The sequence below is a fragment of the Pochonia chlamydosporia genome, chromosome 2 (genome assembly GCF_001653235.2).
Source record: "Pochonia chlamydosporia 170 chromosome 2, whole genome shotgun sequence".
Lineage (NCBI taxonomy): Eukaryota > Fungi > Ascomycota > Sordariomycetes > Hypocreales > Clavicipitaceae > Pochonia > Pochonia chlamydosporia.
This window is the reverse complement of record NC_035791.1, coordinates 2006528-2029502: the sequence shown is the minus strand read 5'-3', so window position 1 is coordinate 2029502 and position 22975 is coordinate 2006528. Positions and strand designations below refer to the sequence as shown.

General features: G+C 50.2%; 9 protein-coding genes across 9 annotated transcripts; 6 read left to right on the top strand and 3 right to left on the bottom strand.

Annotated features, from left to right (window-relative positions):
* Positions 1 to 1704: 1704 nt before the first annotated feature.
* On the top strand, positions 1705 to 3024 carry VFPPC_02737 (cysteine synthase; the record flags this gene model as incomplete). Its single annotated transcript, XM_018282340.1, has 2 exons — positions 1705 to 1945; positions 2027 to 3024. 2 exons carry the CDS (start codon positions 1705 to 1707, stop codon positions 3022 to 3024), a joined length of 1239 nt encoding a protein of 412 aa, XP_018146773.1.
* Positions 3025 to 3155: 131 nt separating this feature from the next.
* VFPPC_15555 (hypothetical protein) lies at positions 3156 to 4415 on the bottom strand (the record flags this gene model as incomplete). The annotated part of the gene is made up of 2 exons (XM_018293308.1): positions 3156 to 4240; positions 4307 to 4415. 2 exons carry the CDS (start codon positions 4413 to 4415, stop codon positions 3156 to 3158), a joined length of 1194 nt encoding a protein of 397 aa, XP_018146772.1.
* Positions 4416 to 4644: 229 nt separating this feature from the next.
* VFPPC_02736 (ribosomal protein L19) lies at positions 4645 to 5354 on the top strand (the record flags this gene model as incomplete). Its single annotated transcript, XM_018282339.1, has 2 exons — positions 4645 to 4786; positions 4846 to 5354. 2 exons carry the CDS (start codon positions 4645 to 4647, stop codon positions 5352 to 5354), a joined length of 651 nt encoding a protein of 216 aa, XP_018146771.1.
* A 1219-nt stretch (positions 5355 to 6573) lies between these two features.
* VFPPC_02735 (alpha-actinin, sarcomeric (f-actin cross linking protein)) lies at positions 6574 to 9355 on the top strand (the record flags this gene model as incomplete). The annotated part of the gene is made up of 4 exons (XM_018282338.1): positions 6574 to 7187; positions 7292 to 7358; positions 7427 to 8406; positions 8476 to 9355. 4 exons carry the CDS (start codon positions 6574 to 6576, stop codon positions 9353 to 9355), a joined length of 2541 nt encoding a protein of 846 aa, XP_018146770.1.
* Positions 9356 to 10681: 1326 nt separating this feature from the next.
* VFPPC_02734 (D-lactate dehydrogenase 2, mitochondrial precursor) lies at positions 10682 to 12529 on the top strand (the record flags this gene model as incomplete). Its single annotated transcript, XM_018282337.1, has 2 exons — positions 10682 to 12349; positions 12497 to 12529. The coding sequence occupies 2 exons, from the start codon at positions 10682 to 10684 to the stop codon at positions 12527 to 12529; spliced, it is 1701 nt and encodes a 566-aa protein (XP_018146769.1).
* Positions 12530 to 15082: 2553 nt separating this feature from the next.
* VFPPC_02733 (C6 zinc finger domain-containing protein) lies at positions 15083 to 16772 on the top strand (the record flags this gene model as incomplete). Its single annotated transcript, XM_018282336.1, has 4 exons — positions 15083 to 15142; positions 15234 to 15725; positions 15790 to 15933; positions 15993 to 16772. The coding sequence occupies 4 exons, from the start codon at positions 15083 to 15085 to the stop codon at positions 16770 to 16772; spliced, it is 1476 nt and encodes a 491-aa protein (XP_018146768.1).
* A 398-nt stretch (positions 16773 to 17170) lies between these two features.
* Positions 17171 to 18169, bottom strand: VFPPC_13322 (bZIP transcription factor domain-containing protein; the record flags this gene model as incomplete). Its single annotated transcript, XM_018291099.1, has 2 exons — positions 17171 to 18088; positions 18140 to 18169. The coding sequence occupies 2 exons, from the start codon at positions 18167 to 18169 to the stop codon at positions 17171 to 17173; spliced, it is 948 nt and encodes a 315-aa protein (XP_018146767.1).
* A 418-nt stretch (positions 18170 to 18587) lies between these two features.
* VFPPC_02732 (hypothetical protein) lies at positions 18588 to 19814 on the top strand (the record flags this gene model as incomplete). The annotated part of the gene is made up of 6 exons (XM_018282335.1): positions 18588 to 18621; positions 18687 to 18757; positions 18810 to 19021; positions 19072 to 19168; positions 19212 to 19503; positions 19552 to 19814. 6 exons carry the CDS (start codon positions 18588 to 18590, stop codon positions 19812 to 19814), a joined length of 969 nt encoding a protein of 322 aa, XP_018146766.1.
* A 314-nt stretch (positions 19815 to 20128) lies between these two features.
* On the bottom strand, positions 20129 to 21657 carry VFPPC_02731 (pyridine nucleotide-disulfide oxidoreductase; the record flags this gene model as incomplete). The annotated part of the gene is made up of 2 exons (XM_018282334.1): positions 20129 to 21477; positions 21549 to 21657. 2 exons carry the CDS (start codon positions 21655 to 21657, stop codon positions 20129 to 20131), a joined length of 1458 nt encoding a protein of 485 aa, XP_018146765.1.
* Positions 21658 to 22975: the final 1318 nt, after the last annotated feature.

Here is a 22975-nt window from a genome sequence, read left to right as displayed (position 1 = left end):
TTAAGGTTCAGCACAGCCATAATAAGCGTCTATATCGGGAATTTTTTGTTCTCCAGAGCTCACGGGGAATATCGGCTTCAAGCATGAGCAAACAGTCGTACACTCTCGGGAGGATAATTCCAACGTACCGTAGCTGTAGCAAAAGTTCTAGACGGGGCAAGTTACGGCACTAGAAAAGTTACGAATTACGAACTGACAGATTTGGGTATTTCCCGGAAATGCAATGGAGACCTTGTCTTCCATTAAACATCTTTGATGTTAACAAAGACTGCCAAAAGTCCCATGCATGGTAGTAAGCTTCGGCAAAGTTCCGCTCGTTCTCAAACCTCTATTCTTGGAGCATCCAGATTGGTTGCTTCCCACAGAAACAAGATACTAGAGACTCGTGTCCTGGAAACAAGTATGAACTCCAATGCAGCGTCACACGTACGACATACGATGCATTGTAACGATGTCGATGAGAGGACGTAAGCCAGGAGTATAAATCTCACCGATGAAAAACGACAATACGAGGATTGATGGGAATACATGTTAGAATGAAAAAGACAAAAAGTATAAAGGGCAGCACCTTCGCGGAGAACATGGAGACATCACCAACCATCGTCACACTATTACTTCCAACTTCACATCATCCACTTTTCAGAGATTTACAAATCCTAACAACTCAAAATGAAGGTCACTGCCATCATTCTCGCCACTGTCTCCCTTTTTGCTGCCGGCAACGCATGCAAGTGCAAGAACGGCGGTGTTTTCAACATCATCGACAGTCGAACTTGCTGTGACAGAGCTGGAGGAAGCTGGGATGGCCGCGACTGTCCTGACTGGAGTATGAACAACCCGGCTACCGAATTCAACAACTGCTGCAGTCAGCACGGCAGTACTTCAGACTGCTGAGCTTTGAGGCCGGCAAAGGCTGAGGTGATGTGAGGTCAAGGTAGCCTGTTGTTCTGCAACGAAAGTGGCTCCCTCACACTTGCTTTCAATCAAGCTTTTTCACCGATGGATGGCTTGAGAATCTATCATTTATTCACTATCCGACGTGTGAAATGGCCATCAAATTTCTTTACATTCGCTTTTACCTACCCGACGTCAGTTCCTGTGTGAAGCTTCAGATTGGATGAAATTGAGTTATACTGGATGATATATTTATGGAGCTGAACGTGTGGATATGTCAACAGATCTGCTGCACAAGGATATACTTTCCAAGTAACTTAGGGTAGATAAATTTAACTGTCACTCACTTGTCAGTCTGGTACGGTCCTTCAAAGATGATATAAGTGGTTTGTTTGGGAGTCAAGAATGCAAACAGTGTCCATAAAACAGTAATAGTGAGATGCTATAAGTTGCCTATTAAGTACGCGAAAGGGAACGGGTTATTTTGTGAAGCTGCAGGATGTATTCATACCTGGCGCCAACCGTGTAAGTAACAAGAGGCCCCATACCCGAGCAATCAGTCAGAGGGATTAGGTATGAGGCAAGTATGCAGAACGAATGCCAACGATTGTCAAGACAATTGAATTTTATGAATTCAATATTCAAGCCAGTTCATGATTTTCGCTCACATATACTATGTACGTCGCAGCATTCACCATGTTCAATTGAAGTCCCGCCAGCCAACATTGAAATGACGTGATCGCACGCCGTCGGCCAGCTCCCCACAATTGAACGGAAGTCGCCCAGCCTTGAAGGACGACGACCCGGCCGATGTCGTCCAGAGCTTATAAATTCGCCCTCCCCCAGTCTGTCTTCACGCCCTTTGCCTACGTGCAGTCGCAATCGCTCAATTCACCACCTAAACGGGCACAACCTTGCAATCTCACTGGGGAGACAATGTTTCGACGCAGCGCTGTTCGGCTAGCCGTTGCGGCAGCCAAAGCCGCAGAGCCGAGTGCTCACACGCTCGCCGTCTCCAAGGCTCAGGGCATATCCAAGGGCATGACCGGCGGTATGTGTTTCCTCTACGGAACCATTGAGGTTCACGAATCACCAGTATGAACGCAATTGGCGGCTAACTCGCATGTCACAGCCATTGGCAACACCCCTCTCATCCGCCTCAACAAACTCTCCGAAGAAACCGGCTGTGAAGTCCTAGGCAAAGCCGAGTTCATGAACCCAGGTGGCTCCGTAAAAGACCGCGCAGCCCTATACGTCGTCAAGGACGCCGAGGAGCGTGGCCTCCTACGCCCAGGCGGCACCGTTGTCGAAGGAACCGCGGGAAATACAGGCATCGGGCTCGCACACGTGTGCCGATCCCGCGGTTACAAACTCGTCATTTACATGCCCAATACGCAGTCGCAGGGCAAAATCGACCTCCTCCGCCTCCTCGGCGCAGAGGTGTATCCCGTCCCAGCAGTGGCGTTTGACAACCCCCAAAACTACAACCACCAGGCGAAGCGGCACGCCGAGTCGCTCGAGAACGCGGTGTGGACGAATCAGTTTGATAACACGGCGAATCGAAGAGCGCATATTGAGACGACGGGTCCGGAAATCTGGGCGCAGACGGCTGGGGAGGTGGATGCGTTTACGTGCTCAACCGGTACGGCGGGTACACTGGCGGGCATTACGAGGTATTTGAAGGATGTGTCGGGAGGCAGGGTGAAGAGCTACTTGGCTGATCCGCCGGGGAGTGTGTTGCATTCGTACATCAGCTCGGGGGGCAAGTTGATTGAGCGCACGGGATCGAGCATTACGGAGGGTATTGGACAGGGCCGGATTACGGATAACTTGAAGCCGGATATTGATTTGCTGGATGGGTCTTTGCACATTTCGGATGAGAAGAGCATTGAAATGGTGTATAGGTGCTTGGATGAGGAGGGCATTTATCTGGGTGCGAGCTCGGCGTTGAATGTGGTGGCGGCAAAGGAGGTTGCTGAGAAGCTTGGAAAGGGCCACAAGGTTGTGACAATGTTGTGTGATGGTGCGTATCGGTACGCGGATCGTCTGTTCTCCAAGAAGTGGCTGGCGGAGAAGAAACTTTTGGGTGCTATTCCTAAGCATTTGGAGAAGTACATCGTCTTGCCTTAGACTTTGGGGGAAAGATAGATGTGGGGATGACAGACTCATTGTTGTACAGGATATAGAAAGAGAATTATACATATATTTCTATGGTACATGCTAAATGGCCGCTGTATTGTATTCCATCCTTCTTACACTGTTCATGATTTGGGGGTCCAGGGTGCAGCAGTCGACCAGTTGGGTTTGCTGCCCATGACTTTCTCGTACTCCTCCTCCCACCTGTCTGCTTTGTTTGCGCTCCTCGCTGCAAAATCTTGCAAATGCGACTTGAGGGTGTTGAGAATAGGAGACAGGGCCTTGGCTTCGCCTCCTAGCACTTCCTCAGCCAGTTCAATACCCTTGATGTACTGGGCAAAAGTCTGCACGTAGGCGCTTCCGGGGAGTGCCTGGCGATGCCGAGGGCTGTCGCCATGTTCGCCTGCATATCTCTCTACTGTGGGGTTAAGATTGGCAAACTCCGGGACCTCCCAAAGATCCTTGTTCACAGCATCTTCCCAGAGGGAAACCAAGAGTGCTACCTCATCCCTGAGCAAGTTCATCTCTCTCTCGGACGCCTGCCCGACCTTGGCAGCAGAGGCTCTTGCAAATAGCGCCAATCCTCGAACAATTCGGGAAAAATGTAGCCGATCCCGAGTGTTCTGGGCTATTGGGGCATGTTCTGGTCGCTGCAATAGATCCAGCACCGTCTCTGTCCACTTCAGCGCCTGCTTCGTCTCGTTGGCGTCCCAGGAACTCTCCGTGATCTTGTCGTTGACAGATGCGAGGGTACGGACTGCGATTTCGGGGGTTCGAAACAAAAGGCCAGTCTTGCTGGATTGTTTTGCACACTCAATAATGGTGTAGATCTGTCCATTGGTCCCTGCAAGTCGCGCAATCCTTCCCATATGGTCGTCTTTCAACTTGATGCCTGCCTTCTGGTATCCCGCCAGGAGGGTGGGCAGGTTCGCCCAGTCCTCGGCACTTTGCATTTTTGTCAAGGCCCTGAACAAAGCTGTCTTGGAGTTCTCTATGTCTTTGGATCGATCAATCGGTGAGAATTTGTGTTCTAAGCCCTCTACTTCGATGATGATGGGGTTCTGCTCCAGGTGCGATCGATTCCGTGGATTAAAGACAAGTTTGCGCTGCTTCGTGGGAAGGTGGGCGGGTAGTATAATAGTCTCCTGGATGGAATTGAGTATCGTGTTTAATTCCACATTGTCGGTTTCTGAAAATATCGCTCGGACAGCTAGCACGTGTATTATTTAGCTTGGGAGCTTCGAAGCAAATGCGTCAGCAGGGGTTGCTTTCTTACCATTGCGAGCCGTCGAGCTGAATTGCCTGGGTAAAGTGCTAATGAGCTTGGAGGTTCCGGCTTGGCGCATCAACGGCCGCAAGGCCGATGCCATCGATACGTTCGACATTGTTACTTGTACAGCTGTTGTCGCGAATGGCCCTTTTCGATGTGCCAAAAGTTTCCAGAGAAATGCAGGTCTCCCACAAGGGTGGGTCGGAGAAAAGTACACTCCGGGCCAATCAGGGGTGTGAATTGTGGCCCCAAAGACCTGATCTGTCGTGACAGGAGCTTTTGCGGTCTTGAGATTTCTACCGCTGGTTCATCAAAAGTTGGCTCAGTTCAACGCACGAGCTGCCATGAATTTCGCACCTGTGAGACGGCCAATTGGCTGTCTCAAGACTGTCTTTCGACATGCAAGACAACAACGAGCCGCACAGCGCAGCCTCACAACTGCTAGCAGCGAAACCCCAACACAAAGTGCCATCAGCGCGAGGCAACGTACGATCCTACAATTACAATATCCAGGCCAGGACTATTATGCTGACTTCTATACATAGGTGCTGCTCACGAAAAGATCGGCAAGTTTGCAATCTATCCACAGATCGAATCTATCCGGTCGACAAACCCTGACCCGATGCCCATCCTTCGCCAACAACAACTGGCTCAGTTAGATCCCACAGGGGCCAGAACTCGTCTATTTTCCAAGGATCACGCGGATAGTGCCAAAGTTGGAGATGTGCTCATGGTCACTTCCAAGGGCGGTGAACCATTTTCGGGGGCATTCATTCAGATCCGTCGTCGAGGCGCCGACACGGCCATCCTACTTCGAGGACAAATGATGAAGATTGGTGTGGAGATGTGGTTCAAAATCTACAGCCCTTCCGTTACAGGTATTGATATTATTTGGAGAAGACCAAAGAGGGCGAGAAGAGCCAGATTGACCTATATGCGCAAGCCTAAACACGATATGGGCAGTGTGGACAACTTGGTGTCCGCGTGGAAGAAGGAGAGATATGCTTTGCGATCGAAGTCGAAACAATTTGGCGGCAAGAAGGCCAAAAAATAAAACAAGGGGCTGCCTCGATAGGGGCTTGGTTGTATGATAGATCAGATCTACTACTAGACAGTGTACCAATGGACATATACCAAAATATAGAGTCGACAACGCGTTCAACTTCAGGGCCTATAGCACGCATCATGAGGGTGACTGCGTCTGGAAATGCTACATTCAGCGTATGAGGCATCTATCGAGGAAGTATCATAGATGTGACTGTAGTATGAGCCAGGTCACCTATCATCCCCATTGTGCGGTTGGCAGATGAAACAAGGCACATGGTCGGCATAATAAAGAACAGTCAATCCGCACGAGCTAACTCAGAGTCGACACTCACATGTGCGCTACACGGTCTGCGAAGACCAGTTGACCTCATATGAAGCGCTTAGTCTGATGTATGTATTCATGGAGCGATGGCAATGGTGGTGAGGAACAATGAAAGTGGCTGAATGCATTCAATGCAAGCAACCTTTAACCTGCAGATCAACCCCATTTGCCCCAGAGTATGTGCCGATAATCAACAGACAAGTCATCTAAATATATCATTAATGAGCACTCGGGGCACTCAATTCGTGAGACGAGAGGTTTCAGACATTCTGCTGCGGCACGTTATCATGTTACAGGTCCAGGGTATCACCACCACTTTGGACGAATGCATAAACAACCAGGGCCACCATCAACTCCCAATTGAGTCGAACAACACACCCAAAAAGGGTAGGTCTTAAGAGTGGCGCATAAATTTCATCCCCTGCCCATCAAGAAGTGTGTCGCGATGAGAGCGACTAACAGCACAGCCTTGGGATGAATCCAGTCACGAGATGATGGGTTTGGCTTGGGGATACAAAACGCGTTCAGTCGCCCATATCTGACCATATTCCCAGAGTATGAGAAAGAGGCACGGGTCTCTTTTGTAAACAAAAGCCACCATTTCTCAACAGGTGTCCGATCGACATACTTGTACTTTCCAGTCAATCATCATCTCATCACGGATGCATCATCACATATCTGCCCAGGCAATTTGACAAGCTAGTCCAACAAGCAGGACGATTTGGACAAAGACGGAACCAGACTTGGCCTAAAAGAGGGAGTAATCAATCGACTATTGACCTTGGAATCTGAACATCAAATCAATCTTCAGGGTCTTGGATGAGCCAGGCTGCCCAAGTGGGGACAATTGGAGCTGCAACGTTGTTCAGCCACTGAAAACCGGCACAAACCTGCCCAGCATCCAATGGCAGCGTCCGATTTGGGCGTATTGGGCGATGATGCCGCCTGCCAGCGTCTTGAGCGGAGCCCATCACCGCCGCCCGGCAACCTGGAATATGCCAGCCAGGGCAGCCAATTTTGTTTACACAGCTGCAGCCACTTGGACGGGGGCATCAATATTCTTGACAACGACCATCTACTACAACTGCACTCCCGCCAAGTATCGCACCCAGCATCGCCATCTAGATCTTCCCGATCCTCAACATTATCGACTGTATCCACGAACGTAACTGTCCCTGATTGCGATTGCGCAAACACCACCGCCAGTACCACCGATAAAGGCACTCGTCGTCACTCTCGAACCAATTCGTCTCTCCCCGCCAAGCGGAGCAGGCGGGACAGGGAGCAGCTGCATGCTGCACGTTTGCAGCGGTCAAAACGCAACGGGCCACCCTTAGGCTCCAAAGATACGAATATAAAGCACTCAAAGGCAGGCTGGAATCGTCGAAAGTCTGGCAATAGCGGAACGGCAGACGCCCTCGCTGCGTTCGAGCCTGCGAATGAACACAATCTGTCCAAGATGTCGACCCTCGAGCAACAAAGGTGGATTAATGTCCAGCAAAAGACTTTTACAAAATGGTATGTTGATGGACTGAAGTTGAATTCAAGGACAGGTAGTACACGGGGAGAACAAGCACATGAATCGTATTGGCACCTGGCTTACACGGAAACCCCCCCTTTAGGTTAAACACAAAGCTAGTATCAAGAGATCTTGAAGTCCAGGACCTCGTCAAAGATTTTAGCGATGGTGTAAGTAAACTAGTCTGAGCTTTTGTTCTCGTCCATGCAAATCATGTTGCTAACTCCTGGGCGCCCAGGTCATGCTTATCCATCTCCTGGAATCACTTTCAAACGAGTCACTCGGACGCTATGCCTCGAAACCAAAGTTACGAGTACAGAAATTTGAAAATGCGAATCTTGCTCTTGATTTTATCAAATGCAGAGGCATTCAAATGACAAACATTGGCGCTGAGGATATCGTCGATGGCAATCGTAAGATTGTTCTTGGACTTATCTGGACCCTGATTCTTCGATTCACCATCAGCGACATCAACGAGGAGGGCATGTCGGCCAAGGAGGGCTTGTTATTATGGTGCCAAAGAAAGACTGCCTGCTATGACGAAGTTGAAGTACGAGACTTTAGCGGGAGCTGGAACGACGGCCTCGCCTTCTGCGCACTTCTTGATATCCATCGACCAGACTTGATCGACTTTGACTCACTGGATAAGTCTGACCACCGCGGAAATATGCAACTCGCCTTTGATATTGCCCACGAGGAGATTGGTATCCCGCGGCTGTTGGACGTCGAGGATGTGTGTGACGTGCCGAAACCCGATGAACGAAGTTTGATGACGTATATTGCGTACTGGTTCCACGCATTTTCACAAATGGAGAAAGTCGAGAATGCGGGCAGACGAGTCGAAAAGTTTGTGAACAACATGCAAGGGGCGTGGGAAATGCAGAGCGCGTACGAAAAGCGAATGAGGGAGCTCCTTGCGGCTCTGCGTGCACAAGTCAAGGACTGGCAATCAGCCCAATTTGAGGGAACGTATGCGGACGCAAAAGCCCAAGCCAAGGACTTTGCTGGATACAAACGGGGTCAAAAGAGAGACTGGGTCGCTGAAAAGAGTGATCTCGCGACGCTTCTCGGAAACATCAAGACAAAGCTTGGAACCTATCGACTACGACCGTACGACCCGCCTGCGGAATTAAGTTTGGATGCGCTGGAACGAGATTGGGGTACGTTGGCAAAGACGGAAATGACACGAGCGCAGTTAATCAACGAGACCATTCGCGAGTAAGTTGTCACCACAAATGACGCCTGGTTAGGGATCAGGGAAAACGGAACGGTCTAACATGAGTGTAGCATCAAAAACGCTCTACGAAAGTCGTTTGCTGATAAAGCTAATGACTTTGCAATGGCTCTCAATACGATGCAATTGGCCATTTCAGGCCTGGATGGAGATGTCGAGGATCAATGGCACCATGTCAAGAAGCTAAGCGACAACTTGCCTCCGATGGACCGTTATTTGGAGACAATAGAGGCCGTCGATGCCAAATGCCACGAAGCCAACATTGAGGAAAACGACTTTACAACATACACTTATGATGAATTAGCATACGAGCTGGGACTTGTCAAATCATCGGTACAAAAGAAATTGGCATTTCTAGAGAACCAGATGGTAGCCCGAAATATGACAAACCTCACCCCTATTCAACTGGAGGAGTTTGAAAGTGTCTTTCGTCATTTTGACCGAGACGACTCAAACTCCCTGCACGAGATTGAGTTTGGCGCCGCCCTTGCCTCGCTCGGCTTGGTATTCTCTGAGGAGGAGATGCATGACTATTTCCTGGAGACATCGGGCGGACGCGAACAAGTTACCTTTGAACAGTTTATTCGATTCATGGTAGATGTTACAGAGGACCAAAACACGGCGGAACAGGTATTCCAGTCGTTCCGCGAAGTTGCCGATGGCAAACCATATGTTACAGAAATGGACCTGCGGCACAGTCTGGTTCCCGACGAGGTCATTGATAAACTTGTCGAGATGATGCCTGCTCATAAAGGTCCAGACATGTCACAAGACCGTGGACAACCGCAGTATGACTACATATCATTCATGGAGAAGATGATCGACATAGAAGGAGACCAAGGCGACGTGCCGAGCGGAGTTCTGCAGGACCGGACCAATGTCGGCGACGTCAGTCCGCGGAAGGGATCAAAGGCAAACGGCTTACATGGGTAATTGGTGATGGGCAGGTGATGATAGACTCTTTCGTGGCAGATTTTGTATATTAACAGCACCATCCATGGATTGGTTTTCTGGATACTAATGCAGCAATGGAGAGGTTACCCTTGATTTTCGATTGGGGTCTGGTTCGTAGTCGGTAGTTTTTGGGTAGAGCATACACTATGGTCTGATTTTCCCTTTTTGGATACTTGATGCGAATAGAGATCCTGATACAGTTATATTGCCTAATAAGGCGTTGGGTTGAGGCGCAATCGGGACTAAGATACCCCCAGCTTGCAATTAACCCGACGGGTTAACCAAGACAAGAACGATACGACATGATACCGCCATGACGCCTGAATGTTGGCTTTTAGGAACATTCGTGGCATCTTGATCGCGTGGGGGGTTTTTTGGCGTTCAGGTAAGAGGGAGGCTGGGCATGGGGAGGCGGAAAGCAGGCATAATGCCATAGACTTAGCTGAGCATCGACAACAAGCTGTTCGGGAAACATTGTCGGCGCCGTGGTTGTAGGCGAAAGACATGCTGTTAACTCGGAAGGCTATCCGATGCGTCCCTTGAAGCCTGTTGTAACGTATACTGCATTACATGCCAAATCATGTTGATAGTTACTCATCCGTCTCGGCGTTGTAAAAGGCCTCGGATGTCGGAATCCGGGTATCGTAAGCCTTCTAAACTATATTAAAGGCGGCTAGCTCTGCCGCTATTCACACGGTGACATGGAGGATGGAGACGTGACTAGAATTGGCGCCTTGATGGTGCCCTGATGAGCTCACATCAATCGTCGGCGAAGCTTGTTGGCCCCCATGTTTTTTATCGCCACGCCTCGCCCGGATTGCCAATGCCCGTAACTGATGGAGCGAAGCAAGAGGTATAGTGAAGCTAGTGCGCAGCGATTGGCGATGAGAACGGTGAGAGAGCCAAATGATTTTGATGCTGTCAATAAATTGCACATGTTTGGTGTACCGGATAGACTCCGGGTTCGGAGGTTATCCGGCAGCGGACCCACACGGATCGAATCCAGAGCAGTGGAAGCTCTGCAAAAAACCTCAGGATTGAGTGAGCTCTGCGCAGCCGGAGTGCAGTAGCCGCGTTCTAACGGACTCGTATTTGACATCACGATTTGGCGATTCTTGTCCATCTCAAACGCCTTCGATCTTCCATCTACACGCCCCTTACGACACCTTCACCCTTGGCTCCAGCTCCAGCCGTCTGGCTCAGTCCTGCCTCACCCGTTCCGTTCAATTGGTCCATCATTTCATTACCTCATTGCTGGAGGCAATTGGGCACAGCCAACGACGCTACCGGCTTCACAATCCAACCATGGCAACACGCGCAAAGCTCCTCCGGGGCGTCACCAATGGGAACTGTAGCCGCGTTTCTAATCTCATGGCCCCAGCGGCTAACCGCAACCTTCCCAAGGCGGCGACTCGTCTTTCTTCGGCCGTGTGCCGCTCATCAGCCGTATCACAAAGCTGCTCCGTGGGGACGTCGGCTCCGAGGACATCGAGATCATTTTCCAGCACATCAGCTAGTCTTACCGCGAAGCTTACGACGGAATCATATCCTAGTTTGACGAGAGACACCAGATTTGCCAAGTTGACACCTGAGCATGTGGCCTTCTTCAAGGAGCTTCTCGGCCAGGACTCTGCTGTCATTGATGGTGTTAATGCCGATGCTGCTGCTGATATTGAGCCCTTTAATGAAGATTGGATGCACAAATACAAGGGCCAATGTCGTCTGGTGTTGAAGCCTGGATCAACGGAAGATGTCAGCAAGATTCTGCGGTATTGCAATGAGAATATGCTAGCCGTGGTGCCGCAGGGAGGTAATACAGGGTTGGTGGGTGGTTCGATCCCGGTGTTTGACGAGATTGTCATCAGCATGGGAAGAATGAATACGATTCATTCATTCGATGAGATGAGCGGCTCACTCGTGTTGGATGCCGGCTGCATCTTGGAGGTGGCAGATCAGCATGTTGCTGAAAGGGGCTACATCTTTCCCCTGGATCTGGGGGCCAAGGGTTCTTGTCATGTTGGTGGTAATGTGTCGACAAATGCCGGTGGCCTGCGGCTGTTGCGGTACGGCAGTCTTCACGGAAGTGTTCTGGGTATGGAGGCTGTCTTGCCGGACGGCACCATCATGAACGACATGTGCACCTTGCGCAAGAACAACACGGGCTACGACCTGAAGCAGCTCTTCATTGGTGCTGAAGGCACTCTCGGAATAATCACTAAGCTGGTCGTGCAGTGTGCCCAGCGCTCGCCCGCCGTCAACGTTGCTCTGTTTGGTATCGAATCATATGAGAAGGCCCAAAAGGCGTTCCGCGAAGCCAAGCTCCAACTGTCGGAGATCCTCTCAGCCTTTGAGCTCATGGATGGAACCAGCCAACGTCTTGTGCACAAAGTCCGCGGTGGGACGAAGCCCTTGGAAAACGACTATCCCTTTTATTGCCTGATCGAGACCAGTGGCTCCAACAGTGAACACGACTACGAAAAGTTGGAAAAGTTCCTGGAAGATGTCATGTCAAACGAAGTCATTGCCGATGGAGTGGTTGCCCAGGATGCCACGCAGATCAAGACTCTGTGGAGCTGGCGGGAGGGCATCACAGAATGCATCGGCCATTGGGGTGGAACGTACAAGTATGACGTCTCGATTCCGCTTTCAGACATGTACTTGATTGTGAATGATGTCAAGGCCAGGCTGTCCGATGCTGGACTCCTTGGCGAAACGGATGACCATCCCGTTGTGGATGTTCTTGGCTATGGCCACATGGGCGACTCGAACCTCCATCTCAACATTGCCGTCAGACGGTACGACAAGGAGGTGGAAAAGGTTTTGGAGCCCTACGTTTACGAATGGATCGAAAAACGACAGGGAAGCATCAGCGCGGAGCATGGTCTGGGCCTGGCAAAGAAGAACTATATTGGGTACAGCCGCAATGACACCATGATTGGTCTGATGAAGCAGATCAAGGCATTGTATGATCCGGTAAGTCAACACAGGTCAACAACCAACCCCCTTGACGCCTGTGCCTTTGGGGGACAGTTCCCTCTGGCCAGTGTGGCCTCGACCCCGGTCATGGCGTTCGCACTCTCTTTCCAGGAGCCGGTAAGGCTGATGCTAACGTCTCCACAGAAGGGCATCATGAACCCATACAAGTACATCTAGTTTATCAAAAAGGTTTTCAAAAGATCCCCAGGGAGTGGGGAGAGGTGTACAATATTGTATTGTACGGCGGTGTCCAGGACGTTTGTTGTCCCATACCAGTATTAAGCTATATGCCCCGGCATTTCACACGAGGACAAAACGTTGTAGAACCACGAAAGCAAAGAAGAACCTATAAAGTTAACTAGACATTTCAAGTACAGCAATTTCAATTTCAAGCATAGTGTGTCCATGACACTACACTCTGCATACGTTAGACCCAGTCAAGTTGCCCTAGGAATGCGGTCATGGGCGTTGGTGCGGGTCATTCCAACGCAGCCCAGGTTAGTCGGGCACGCAACAAGCAAGCAACACTAAAAGGCTATGGGGTTGGTGTGCATCTTTTTGAGTCAAAACTGTGAATAAAAGATTGTGAATTAGTCTTTTGTTGTCGGCTCACTTGCCTACTTTCGATAGTGACGCATAACGGGCCGAGTTGTCTTCGGTAGACACATGCGACTGGAGAAGGATCGCCATCACGCGCATAGAAGGCTGGCTCTGCACGATATACGAGATTTACGACCCCAAAATACGTCTCTTGTACAATACGAAGACGTGGATAACCGATGAGGATCGGGAGAAGTTGTTCAAACAGTTGATTGCCGGCCACTTACACGCAGAAAAGCGCCGAAGCATCAGATTCCAGAGCCGGGGAACTGTATTGTGTGCCTCACTTGCGGAGAGGATGGTCCAGTTCCCCGTGCAGGACACCTCGATTTGGAGGGGTTGAGTAATCGATATATCAATGGGAGACACAGCCAGGGAACAAGCTAACTGACACATGGGGGAACAGGGGGCCCATTCGCAGGTTAGTCGCCAAGATTGCCCATCTATGTGCCACCGACGAGACTAGTGCTAATATGCCACAGTTCATTAGTGTACAATGGACACGGCACGGGGGTTTCGAATCCATTTGACGCAGTAGGGTGCTCTCCGGGCACGATGATGGTAGACAATAGTTGTACTGCTTGTCAGAACAGCGGCCGCTTTGGGCGTTGATCTCTTGGATCTGCGCCGTCTTTATCGAAAAGGGACGCTGATAAGTCCTTCTCACAAGTCTCATACATTTCGCAAAGCATTACAAATCTCCCAGGAGTCTCGCAACCAATGACCAATTCCGCATGGCCAGAAACAAACTTGTTTTTGGGACAACTCAAAGTTTCCGCGTCCAATAAAACTCTTGGTGACTGGGATTATACGGGCAAAGGTGGGCAGGTTTCAAACTTCAAGATTTCGGCGCCCGGATCCGAAGTCATCACTCGCACATGGTTTCCTAATTCATCGTCCCGCGTGGATCGAACTAAACTAGGGGAGTTTCCACCAATGAGACTGGAGGCCATCCCCATGATCTGTGTCGGCGTTGCCGTAGCTTGCATGAGAGTTCAGACACGATGCAGGCCACTTGACTTTTGTCCACAATGAAATGGAAACCTTACCTCCTCTTGTCAGCCCTACGAAGGATCACCAGCAGAGTCGTGTTTTAGTCTCCTGGGTGCCGGCCGGATCAAGGCGCAGTAGGCAGCAGTTGCGTTTGTCTTGACTTCCGCTATCCCCGACGATATCATCAAAACAACCTTGCTTCTGCTCTTATGACCACAGTCGATGTGTGGCTTGGCTAGTTTGCTCTGACTGAAATGGGCGACCGTATTGGACGGATGGAATGGCGTAATAGAAACCTTGTTGGGCCTGGTCGTCTTTTGTCTTCACATGGCAGACCGCTTTGTTTCATCAGTTGGCCGAACCAACAATGGGTTGCCGCGCTGTCAGCCCAGCTGCTCTTTTCTCCCATCCCTACACTGTCTGGTCAAGGGGAAGTGAATTCTGTACGCCCTGAGACATTGAGACATCATCAGGTTCCCCATTTGTCGTGGAGACGCCGTTATCCTCTGCTCCATCACGGGAGTAAACAGACGTGACATCTCCATGTTGCCCGATGTCCTGGGGCAGCTTTGACACTGACAGCACAGAAAAGGGAGTCAGTCCCATTACAGTTTCCCGAAAATGCACAGGTGCTTCGTAAAAGCGTGGAACTGAGTCCCACTGGGGTGTGTGTAACGTACGTTGGACAGTCGCCCACATCACTTTGTGGGGATTGACATATTGCCCAACATGGTGGCGGTAAAGGGGACCGACCACTCTGCTTTGTTACTAGTTTACTCAGTAGTACATGTCTGGTGGTCTTTTGACAAGACACGTTAAGGATGTAACCATGGAAGATGCTTCGGAAATCGGGGTACAGACATATATTTGGGGTCCCATGCTGCCGGTAGTGAAAAGGACATACGTTGGAGACGTAGATCACCAGTATCTCTTCTTGGAAAGCATTGTGTCTGCAAAGAACATTTTAGGCAAGGAGTTGGGCCACTAGAAAGAGTGGAAAGTGTGCGAAAACCGAAGGACGCAACAAGGCGTGCTGCCATCTCCCCCCTTTTAATACACTTCTCTATTGGCGTTTGATACCTTGATTTGGCCATTGATTATTGTTGGGTTTGGGTTGGAGTTTCAAGCATAGCAATAATGGTTGGCGTACCGGGAAAGTACAAAGGGTGCGAGACTTGTCGACGACGACGTGTCAAGGTATGATTCAATTCCTTCTTTCTCGACCGTCACAAACTGCCACCTCGTCACGGCCAGCTTCGACTTCGACAACGAGCTGACCCCATCGTAGTGCAGTAACGAAAGGCCGTCTTGCAAGAACTGCTCCAACAGCGGCCGCCAATGCGAAGGGTACGAACGAGAGCGCGTCTTCATTACCGGCACTCTAGCTTCCAAGGGCAGGGTAGCCTCACATCCGAAGAAGGCAACCTCCGGCACGGCAGCGGTCAAGAAACCCAAATCCAAGACGGAGGACCGAAAAACGGTCAATATAGAACAGAGCCAAAATCAAGTTTCGGCATGGGACGACTTTGTCCAACTTTCTGTCAATGGCGCAGATAACTTGGTCTTGTTGACGGCTTTGCAAACAAACCTCCCTAGCGTTACGAAGCAGGAAACTGATGGGCAAAATGAGGAGTTTATGCTAAACTTGCCTCCATATGTGCCTGCGAATCTGCACTATGCTGACTTTGATGCTGAGACGAGTTCGACTTGCCTGGCGAGATTGGGCAGTTCTGATGATGGGAGCTCTTCGAGCGATGGGTACTGTGTCTACCTGTACGATGTAAGTTGGCAACGCGGAATGAAACTTGAGTAGGAGGATAATTGGCTTACACTGGCTGGCAAAGCAAAACTCTCCTGCTCCCCCTGCAGATTCCGAGTTATGGCACGACACAGCTGAGCAGAGGAGCACCGTCAAGAGCCGCAGTCCACGCCACTACTCGTCGTTCCCGAACCATCAGTTTTTCGTACGCGTATATCGTCCCCTGGCCGTGAGCAATCTTCTTATGCCGGCGCGGACTGTAATTATGTCTACTAACCCAGTCAGCAGGCCAGCCTTGCCCTTCTCCATCGCCGCGAATCGCATCTCTCCTCGCCCGACTGGCTGTCGATACCTTGGGAATCACAGCCCAAGTCGCAGCTTGACCAGCTGCTAGATTTGGCTCTCGGTCTTCCCGCTATTTTCGAGAAAGTAGACCGATTACTTATTTCTCCCGCTTCGACGAGTCGTCGGATCGAGCTGCAAGACAGTCTAAGCAACTGCCTGGTCGTGGACGGTCAATTCAGCCGTTGGCTTGCTGGAACGTCAATGGGATCAGCACATTCCCGGCCTGCCTTGTGGGTGGACAATGCGGAAAACATGATATGGGAAGTTCCTTTCGAGAGGCCCTTCGCATTTAGAGATTCGCAAACGGGGCTGGTGATGATATATTATTGGATGTGCCAGATTCTTCTCCATCGGTGCATTGAATCTGTGCATGTTGCCATATTTCAGCCTGTGATGGATACGTATCCCGATATGTGGATGGGACTTCCGTCGATGCTACAGATTGACATTGGCTTGTATCAGGACGCTCATGAGCTGGCAGCAAATATCTGCAGGGGCCTGGATGCGGTTCTAAGTGCGACGGTCCAGCCGGATATGCTTGTTGCTCCTATGACAGTCGTGGGTGATTATTATCGGGACATCTATGCTCTTTCGCAAGATGGCATGCTGGAAATCATGTGGCTAGAGTCGTTCAAGGGTCGTCTTGTGGCCAAGGGACAGCACATATCGAATGTTGTGCAGGGGCAGCGGTGGACCGAGGTTGGGAATTTTGGAGGATGTTGAAGTTATACGTGGTCAACATGGAGCGTAGAGTTTTGGAGTTTTGAGTTCTACTTTTGTATAACGTTGGGTATAGACGGACAGATACGCTGGTGTAGGCGGAGGTACAAACGATGGCATGTTGTAATAGAGTGGTGTACTCTCGGCTGGATATATACATCTTCTACACATGTACATCATGTTTTTAGACAATGCGAGCGAGCATACAACCACAGCTGGACTGGGAGCCTTTTATGGCATTATATAATATATTGGAAACTGTATCATCTGAGAAAGCATGTTAAAGTAAGCAATTGCACACGGCTTTAAAACGTCTTACTCACTCAGGGTTATACGCATTGTATGTACAAAGTCACGTCAAATCATCCATCGTAACATCTAAACTTTATACGAGTCAACAGCTACAAATGGTTTCCAAAGACATACCTCACCAAACCCCCCAACACCTCAACCAATATCCCATCCACAACTCCAGCATCCCACCTCGGCCCATCCCCAAAACAAACAGCCGTATCATAAAGCCTACACTTGGCACGATCCATCACGCCAACCAAGCCGTCTTCCCCTTCACCCAACGCAGCAGCCTCAGCGACTCTCAAAGCCGATTCCCCCGCTACCCGTCTCAAGCGCTCTTGTATCCCTAAACATGACAACCACGAGTCGGGATCCTTGCCCATCTCCCGATAGTCAAGCTCTACACGCTTATGCACCACAATTGGGAGATCGGCTTCCGCGGCTGGCGCATATTTCGGTGAGATTGACCCCTTGTGCTTATACTCTACTCTTGCGCTGATCATGGCCTGTATAAACGAGGTGTCTATCTCGCTTATGGACTTTGAGTGCGATAGTCCTCGTCGGATGAGGACTGCCGGGGAGGCATGGTCTCGCGTGCAGGTTGTTTGGCTGTGTTCCAGCATCGACCAGAAGAGGCTGCCGGCTAAGGTTTTTGACTTGGTGCCCAGGTAGGCGATTATGTCGGTGGGGGGAAGGGATATTCTGCTGTATTGGAGGGGGTTGAGCCATATATTGGTGAGGCGGTCTGGTGTTGCGGATATAAAGGATGCAGAAGGAAGTGAGTTTCTGTTGTGATATTTTGTATCTGTAGGCGGTTGTGGTGTAGGCGTTGATGTTAGCTGTGCGAAATCTGATACGTTGCTGATGGCGGCTAGCAACTCAGGCCGTTCATCGCCGTGAATAGTCCCGATGATGTGATTGATCCCTTGTACGAGCTGGTAGTTTTCCTCTGCTAATTGCTGTGTTTGCTGGGCTTTTCGCTTCCGGAAAGCGGCTTGGGCTTTGCGGCCGCGCTCTCGTCGAAGCTGGGCGTGTTAGCACGATTTCGGGTTTCAGGTGACTTGCATTGTTCTTACATGGAGGTCTTTGTCATTTGCGTCCGTCATGATGCGGTGGAACAGACCGGTGAACTAGGGGTTCGCAATAGGCAGTTTCGGGGGAATGTTACGCAGTTTACGTGATGGCTGCTTGGGGTTGAGGTTGAAGGTGATTGATAATCGGGATGAATTCCTCCGATCACGTAACCGGTGAGTGAGTGTCCGATTGATTGCGCAGCCAGACCGGTGACCACCACCGAATAGTGTGCAGAATTATGTGACATTGTTACGTGAATGGGTTTAATTTCATTCCGTTTCACAAGATTTATTTGTAATTGAGTGACTTGGGTAATCGGCAGTACAAGTGCCAGTTCCTACCAACTATAAATACAGTCGTTTCATACAGAAGAATGGCTTCAAGAGCAATAGAGACTTGCATTCAGACTCAACATTTCATAAATCTCAATTCATTAGCAAATCTATCACCATGGTCACCATTGCCATTGCGGGAGCTACAAGTCGTGAGTCTCCAGCTTCTGCACCAGCTTCCACACCATCTACTACATCTAACAACTGAACCCTGCAGAACTGGCAAGGGAAGTCCTCGACGCCCTAGTCGCAACCGGAAAGCACAAAATCATTGCTCTCATCCGCAAGGTACCGTCTCAATCAAGACTCGTAAGCCGGGATCTAACAGGAGCATGAACAGAACCCCAACGACTTCCCCCCTCTCCCTGGCGTTCAATGGATACAAACTACATACGAAGACAAAACGGAACTGGTGCGCCTTCTGCAAGGTGTCCATACGCTGCTTTGTTTCTACGCAGTACACCTTGACCCTGGATCCGAGACGCAAAAACGGCTTATTGACGCGGCTGTTGAAGCGGGCGTCAAGCGCTACGCTCCTTCGGAATGGTCAACGTATGTATTGGTACTTGTGATTTTGTCTATAAGAAATACTGACTATATAGTGGTGAAAAATTGAAAGAATCGACAGATGTACTGGCGTGGTATGCTGGCAAAGTCGAGATCAGTCAGTACCTAGAAAATTTCAACCAGCAGAAAAAGGTGCGTCAATTCTTCCAATGTCGAGGCAAGACTAACAGACCAGGTCCTCGAATACACGAAATTCCAACCCGGCGCATTCATGAACTTCCTTGCCCATCCGCGCAAAACGTCCAAACACGTCTCCACCATCTCCTTGCAGATCGATCTCCAGAATCGGACAGCCCTCACTGTAGATGGCCGCCTCGACGCGGAGATTACGTACACGACCGTTCAAGATATTGCGAATGTGGTAGCACGGGCTGTAGACTATGAAGGCGTCTGGCCTACTGTGGGAGGAATCCGCGGCCACAAGATTACGGCAAGACAGCTTCTCGACATTGCGGGGAGGGTTCTAGGTATGTTGATATGTACTTGGTAAATGGCTTTTCACTCATATCGTACAGGCCAGCCAATACGGGTTGAGCTGCTCAAGATGGAAGATCTTGCTGCTGGGGAACTCAAGACGGAAAACTACCCTCGTCTGGACTTGCCTTCTATTCCGGAGGACCAAGTCGAGGCGTTTTCTAAGACTGCTACAATAGGAGTGTTGATTTCTATCAGTAATGGGGTTTGGAATGTTTCGGACGAGTGGAATCGCTTGTTGCCTGACTATGAGTTTACGCAGATTGAGGATTTCATCAGGACGGCGTGGGGAGGTGAGAAGTAGCGTAAGCAACTTGGAGAGTAGGTGATGGCGGCTGGGGAACTACGATAGACTTTGTTTGTTGTGGTTGAGAGATGGTGGTTCTTATGATGATGTCACGAGTAGAATATGTGGTGAAGTTTGCTGCATAGTGCAATTGGTAGAAGTCATGACGACTATTCAGCTTACGATTGTGTACTTCGAGTATCCAATGCGGTTGAATTGCCTTTATGACACTCCTGGATGAGTATCCCCAAGAATCTAAGCTCTATTAAAATACTGGCCACCCACCAGCGCCAAAAGTGCTTTTGTATAAACCTCAATCCCAACTCCAGCCCCTAAAATCTAGAAATATCCCGCCCAAAGATCCAAGTAATAGCCCAATACACCGGAATCATAATCTTATTCCTCACACTCATACTCCTCGTCAAATACGCCGTCCGCCAAAGCACCCACGCCGCCCACCCCTTCAGATTATCCGCATCGCTCTGATGAATCGCCCTCCAGCTCCCCAAGTACGTCATGACACCCCAGTTCTTAAACTTGAACGGCTTGCTCGGCTCATCGTCCCCCCTGTTCAGCTGTTTGCCCAGGTACACAGCCTGTTGACTGGCCACCTGAGCCGTGGCAGGGTAATTTGCGCCCTGGACGGAAATACAGTCCCCAACAGCGTACACATCCTTCAGTGTTGTCGTCTCTGCATCTTCGGCGGGACCCTGCAGCTGCACTTGCAAGTTGGAATTGGTGACGATGCCCCCTGTTCTGGGATCCTTTGCAATCTTGCCGATTCCCTCGATTTCAGACTCGACGAGCGTCTTGACGAGGGGGTTCTGCATGAGTCCAGTGCTCCAGACTACGATGCCAGCGCCAATTTCTTCAGGCTCCTCCTTTATCTGGAGCATGAGGTGGCGGCCCTCACGACGAATGCGAGTGAGATGATGCTCCGTTTTGACTCGTATGCCCTGCCGTTTAAACGTCTCGGTGGCATATGCGGCGAGCTTGCTGTCAAACATGGGTAGCACCTTGGGCGCAATGTCGTAGACGGTGATGGCGCAATGCTTCTTCAGTTTGGGATACATGCGCGACAAGTCATCCTTGATCAAGTCGTGCAGCTCAGCGGCAAACTCTATCCCCGTAGGACCACCGCCCACGATAGCAAAATGCAGCAATTTTTTCCTCTCTTCGTCACTTGTCGTCGGTAAATCAGCCGTTTCAAACGCCTGCAGGACCTGCAGCCGAATAGCCCGCGCGTCACCCACATCCCGCAGGAAATGAGCGTGCTCCTTGACGCCCTCGATGCCAAAGGTCTGACTGTAGCATCCTACCGCAATGACGAGCTTGTCGTACTTGACGTCGAACTCCTCCCCCTTGATCTGCGGCCTGTTGGTGGCGGCGCTGACGTCTCCGCGCTCATTGGCCTCGACCCGAATCGTCTTGTTCTTGAAGTCGATGCTTGATGCCCACGCTTGGTGGAACTCGTCGAGGCCGAGACGGCGAACTGGCTCGATGGCTGCGCGGAACTCGAGGGTTCCTACGGATGTGGATGCGAGGAGAGGTGTGAATGCGAAGTGGGAGCGAGGGGAGATGAGGACTCTGGTGGTTTTGGAAGGGGAGAGGGTACGGGCAGCGGCGTAGCCTGCCCAGCCGGAGCCGAGGACTACGACTCTTTCTTTGTTGTTATTGGGAGCTGGTGGTGGTTAGTGAGGTTTGCTTCCTTGGGTTGGTATTTGAAGGGGATAGGATGTGGGTGTGACGTACAATTGGTGGTAGTGACGGTGGATGCATGTCGTGTGTAAGTCGCAGCTCGAGGAACATGGCGGGAGAGCTTCATCAGTGAACGACATTGCAGGCGAGTGAGGCCATCCATGGCGTAGCATGTGCTCGAAAATAACAAAATGGTATAGTTTAGGTAGAAATTGATGGGAAAATGTAAGCTAGGTACCAGCTGTATTTGAGTTCACCATGACCAAAGGCTGAGGTCGGAATGACATCAGCCCTCAAGCTGGAATCACCCACATGTCATGGTGATGTGGGCAAAAATCGATTGCCAGAAATGCCATGCAAGTAAGTATCCAATTGCATCATTCTAAATTACGGAAAATATCGCCGTTATTATGAATGACTCTAAATCCATTGTTTCGGGTCCGATTAAAGCCCCGATGAAGGCTGGACAATGGGTGACGATAATGGGCCGGGAGAAAAGTCTGTCTGTCAAGTGGTCGAGATGTCTGAAGTGACTGTGGAATCAATTGACATTGACTCGACTGTCGATGGCACTTGAGAGCTCGGTAGCTTCGGGAAATGGAGGCCCAGCCGCCGCGGATGCCGCTAATTGTGGGCATTCAGCGCCACACCGGAAGCGGATTAGTGCATTCAGGTCTCTGACAGCCCTATGGACGGACGGTGCAGTGCCTGCATGTGGTTTGGCAGCTTCAACCTTGAATACTGTCTGGCACGTACATGCTGATATGAGCCAGGCACCATATCCATGACACATGCAGCCATTGCGAGAACAATCCCCTACGATCAAAGGTCTTGATACTCCGTTATTCTGAATCTGTACAGTACAGTATTCAATCCTCGCAAATGAGTAAATAAGCCATAAGATTAGACGAGCCATCCCAAGTAGTCCCTGTTTGCTCACAATTCACTCTCTCCGAAATCTCCCGTTATCCACCTTGTACTCCTAAGTGAAATCACAGACCTGAGCCAGGCACACAAATTGCCTGAGGCGGAAAACACCAAGTCGATAAAACCTACGGCTTCAAATTCATCTCTGAACCGCCAAGTACCTACAGCATGCTTTATTATTTTGTAATATCAAGCAAACCTCACTCACCACCAGCAATGTCACTCACCTCCAACCAAAGCCCGGCGAATTACTTGTGAAAACAGCACCCGATCCTCCGTATTGTTCCAATGCCGGGAAGACAAGAATATGACAGGACTCTCAAACAAACTTCCACTCTCGGCACTCAAAATGCAATAGACACGCTTCCGGATACATCTACCCGAGGTTATACGGACCTCATGCCAATTAAGCAGCATCTCGCTTTCGCCTTACCCAAATACCGGGTCAACTAGGAACAATCGAAAACTCGCTTCACGTGCTAATCTTCTCAATCAAGGTTCAAGATCTCATCTTTAGCCGGCGCTTGTGGCGTCAATTGTTCGTCTGTGGGGAT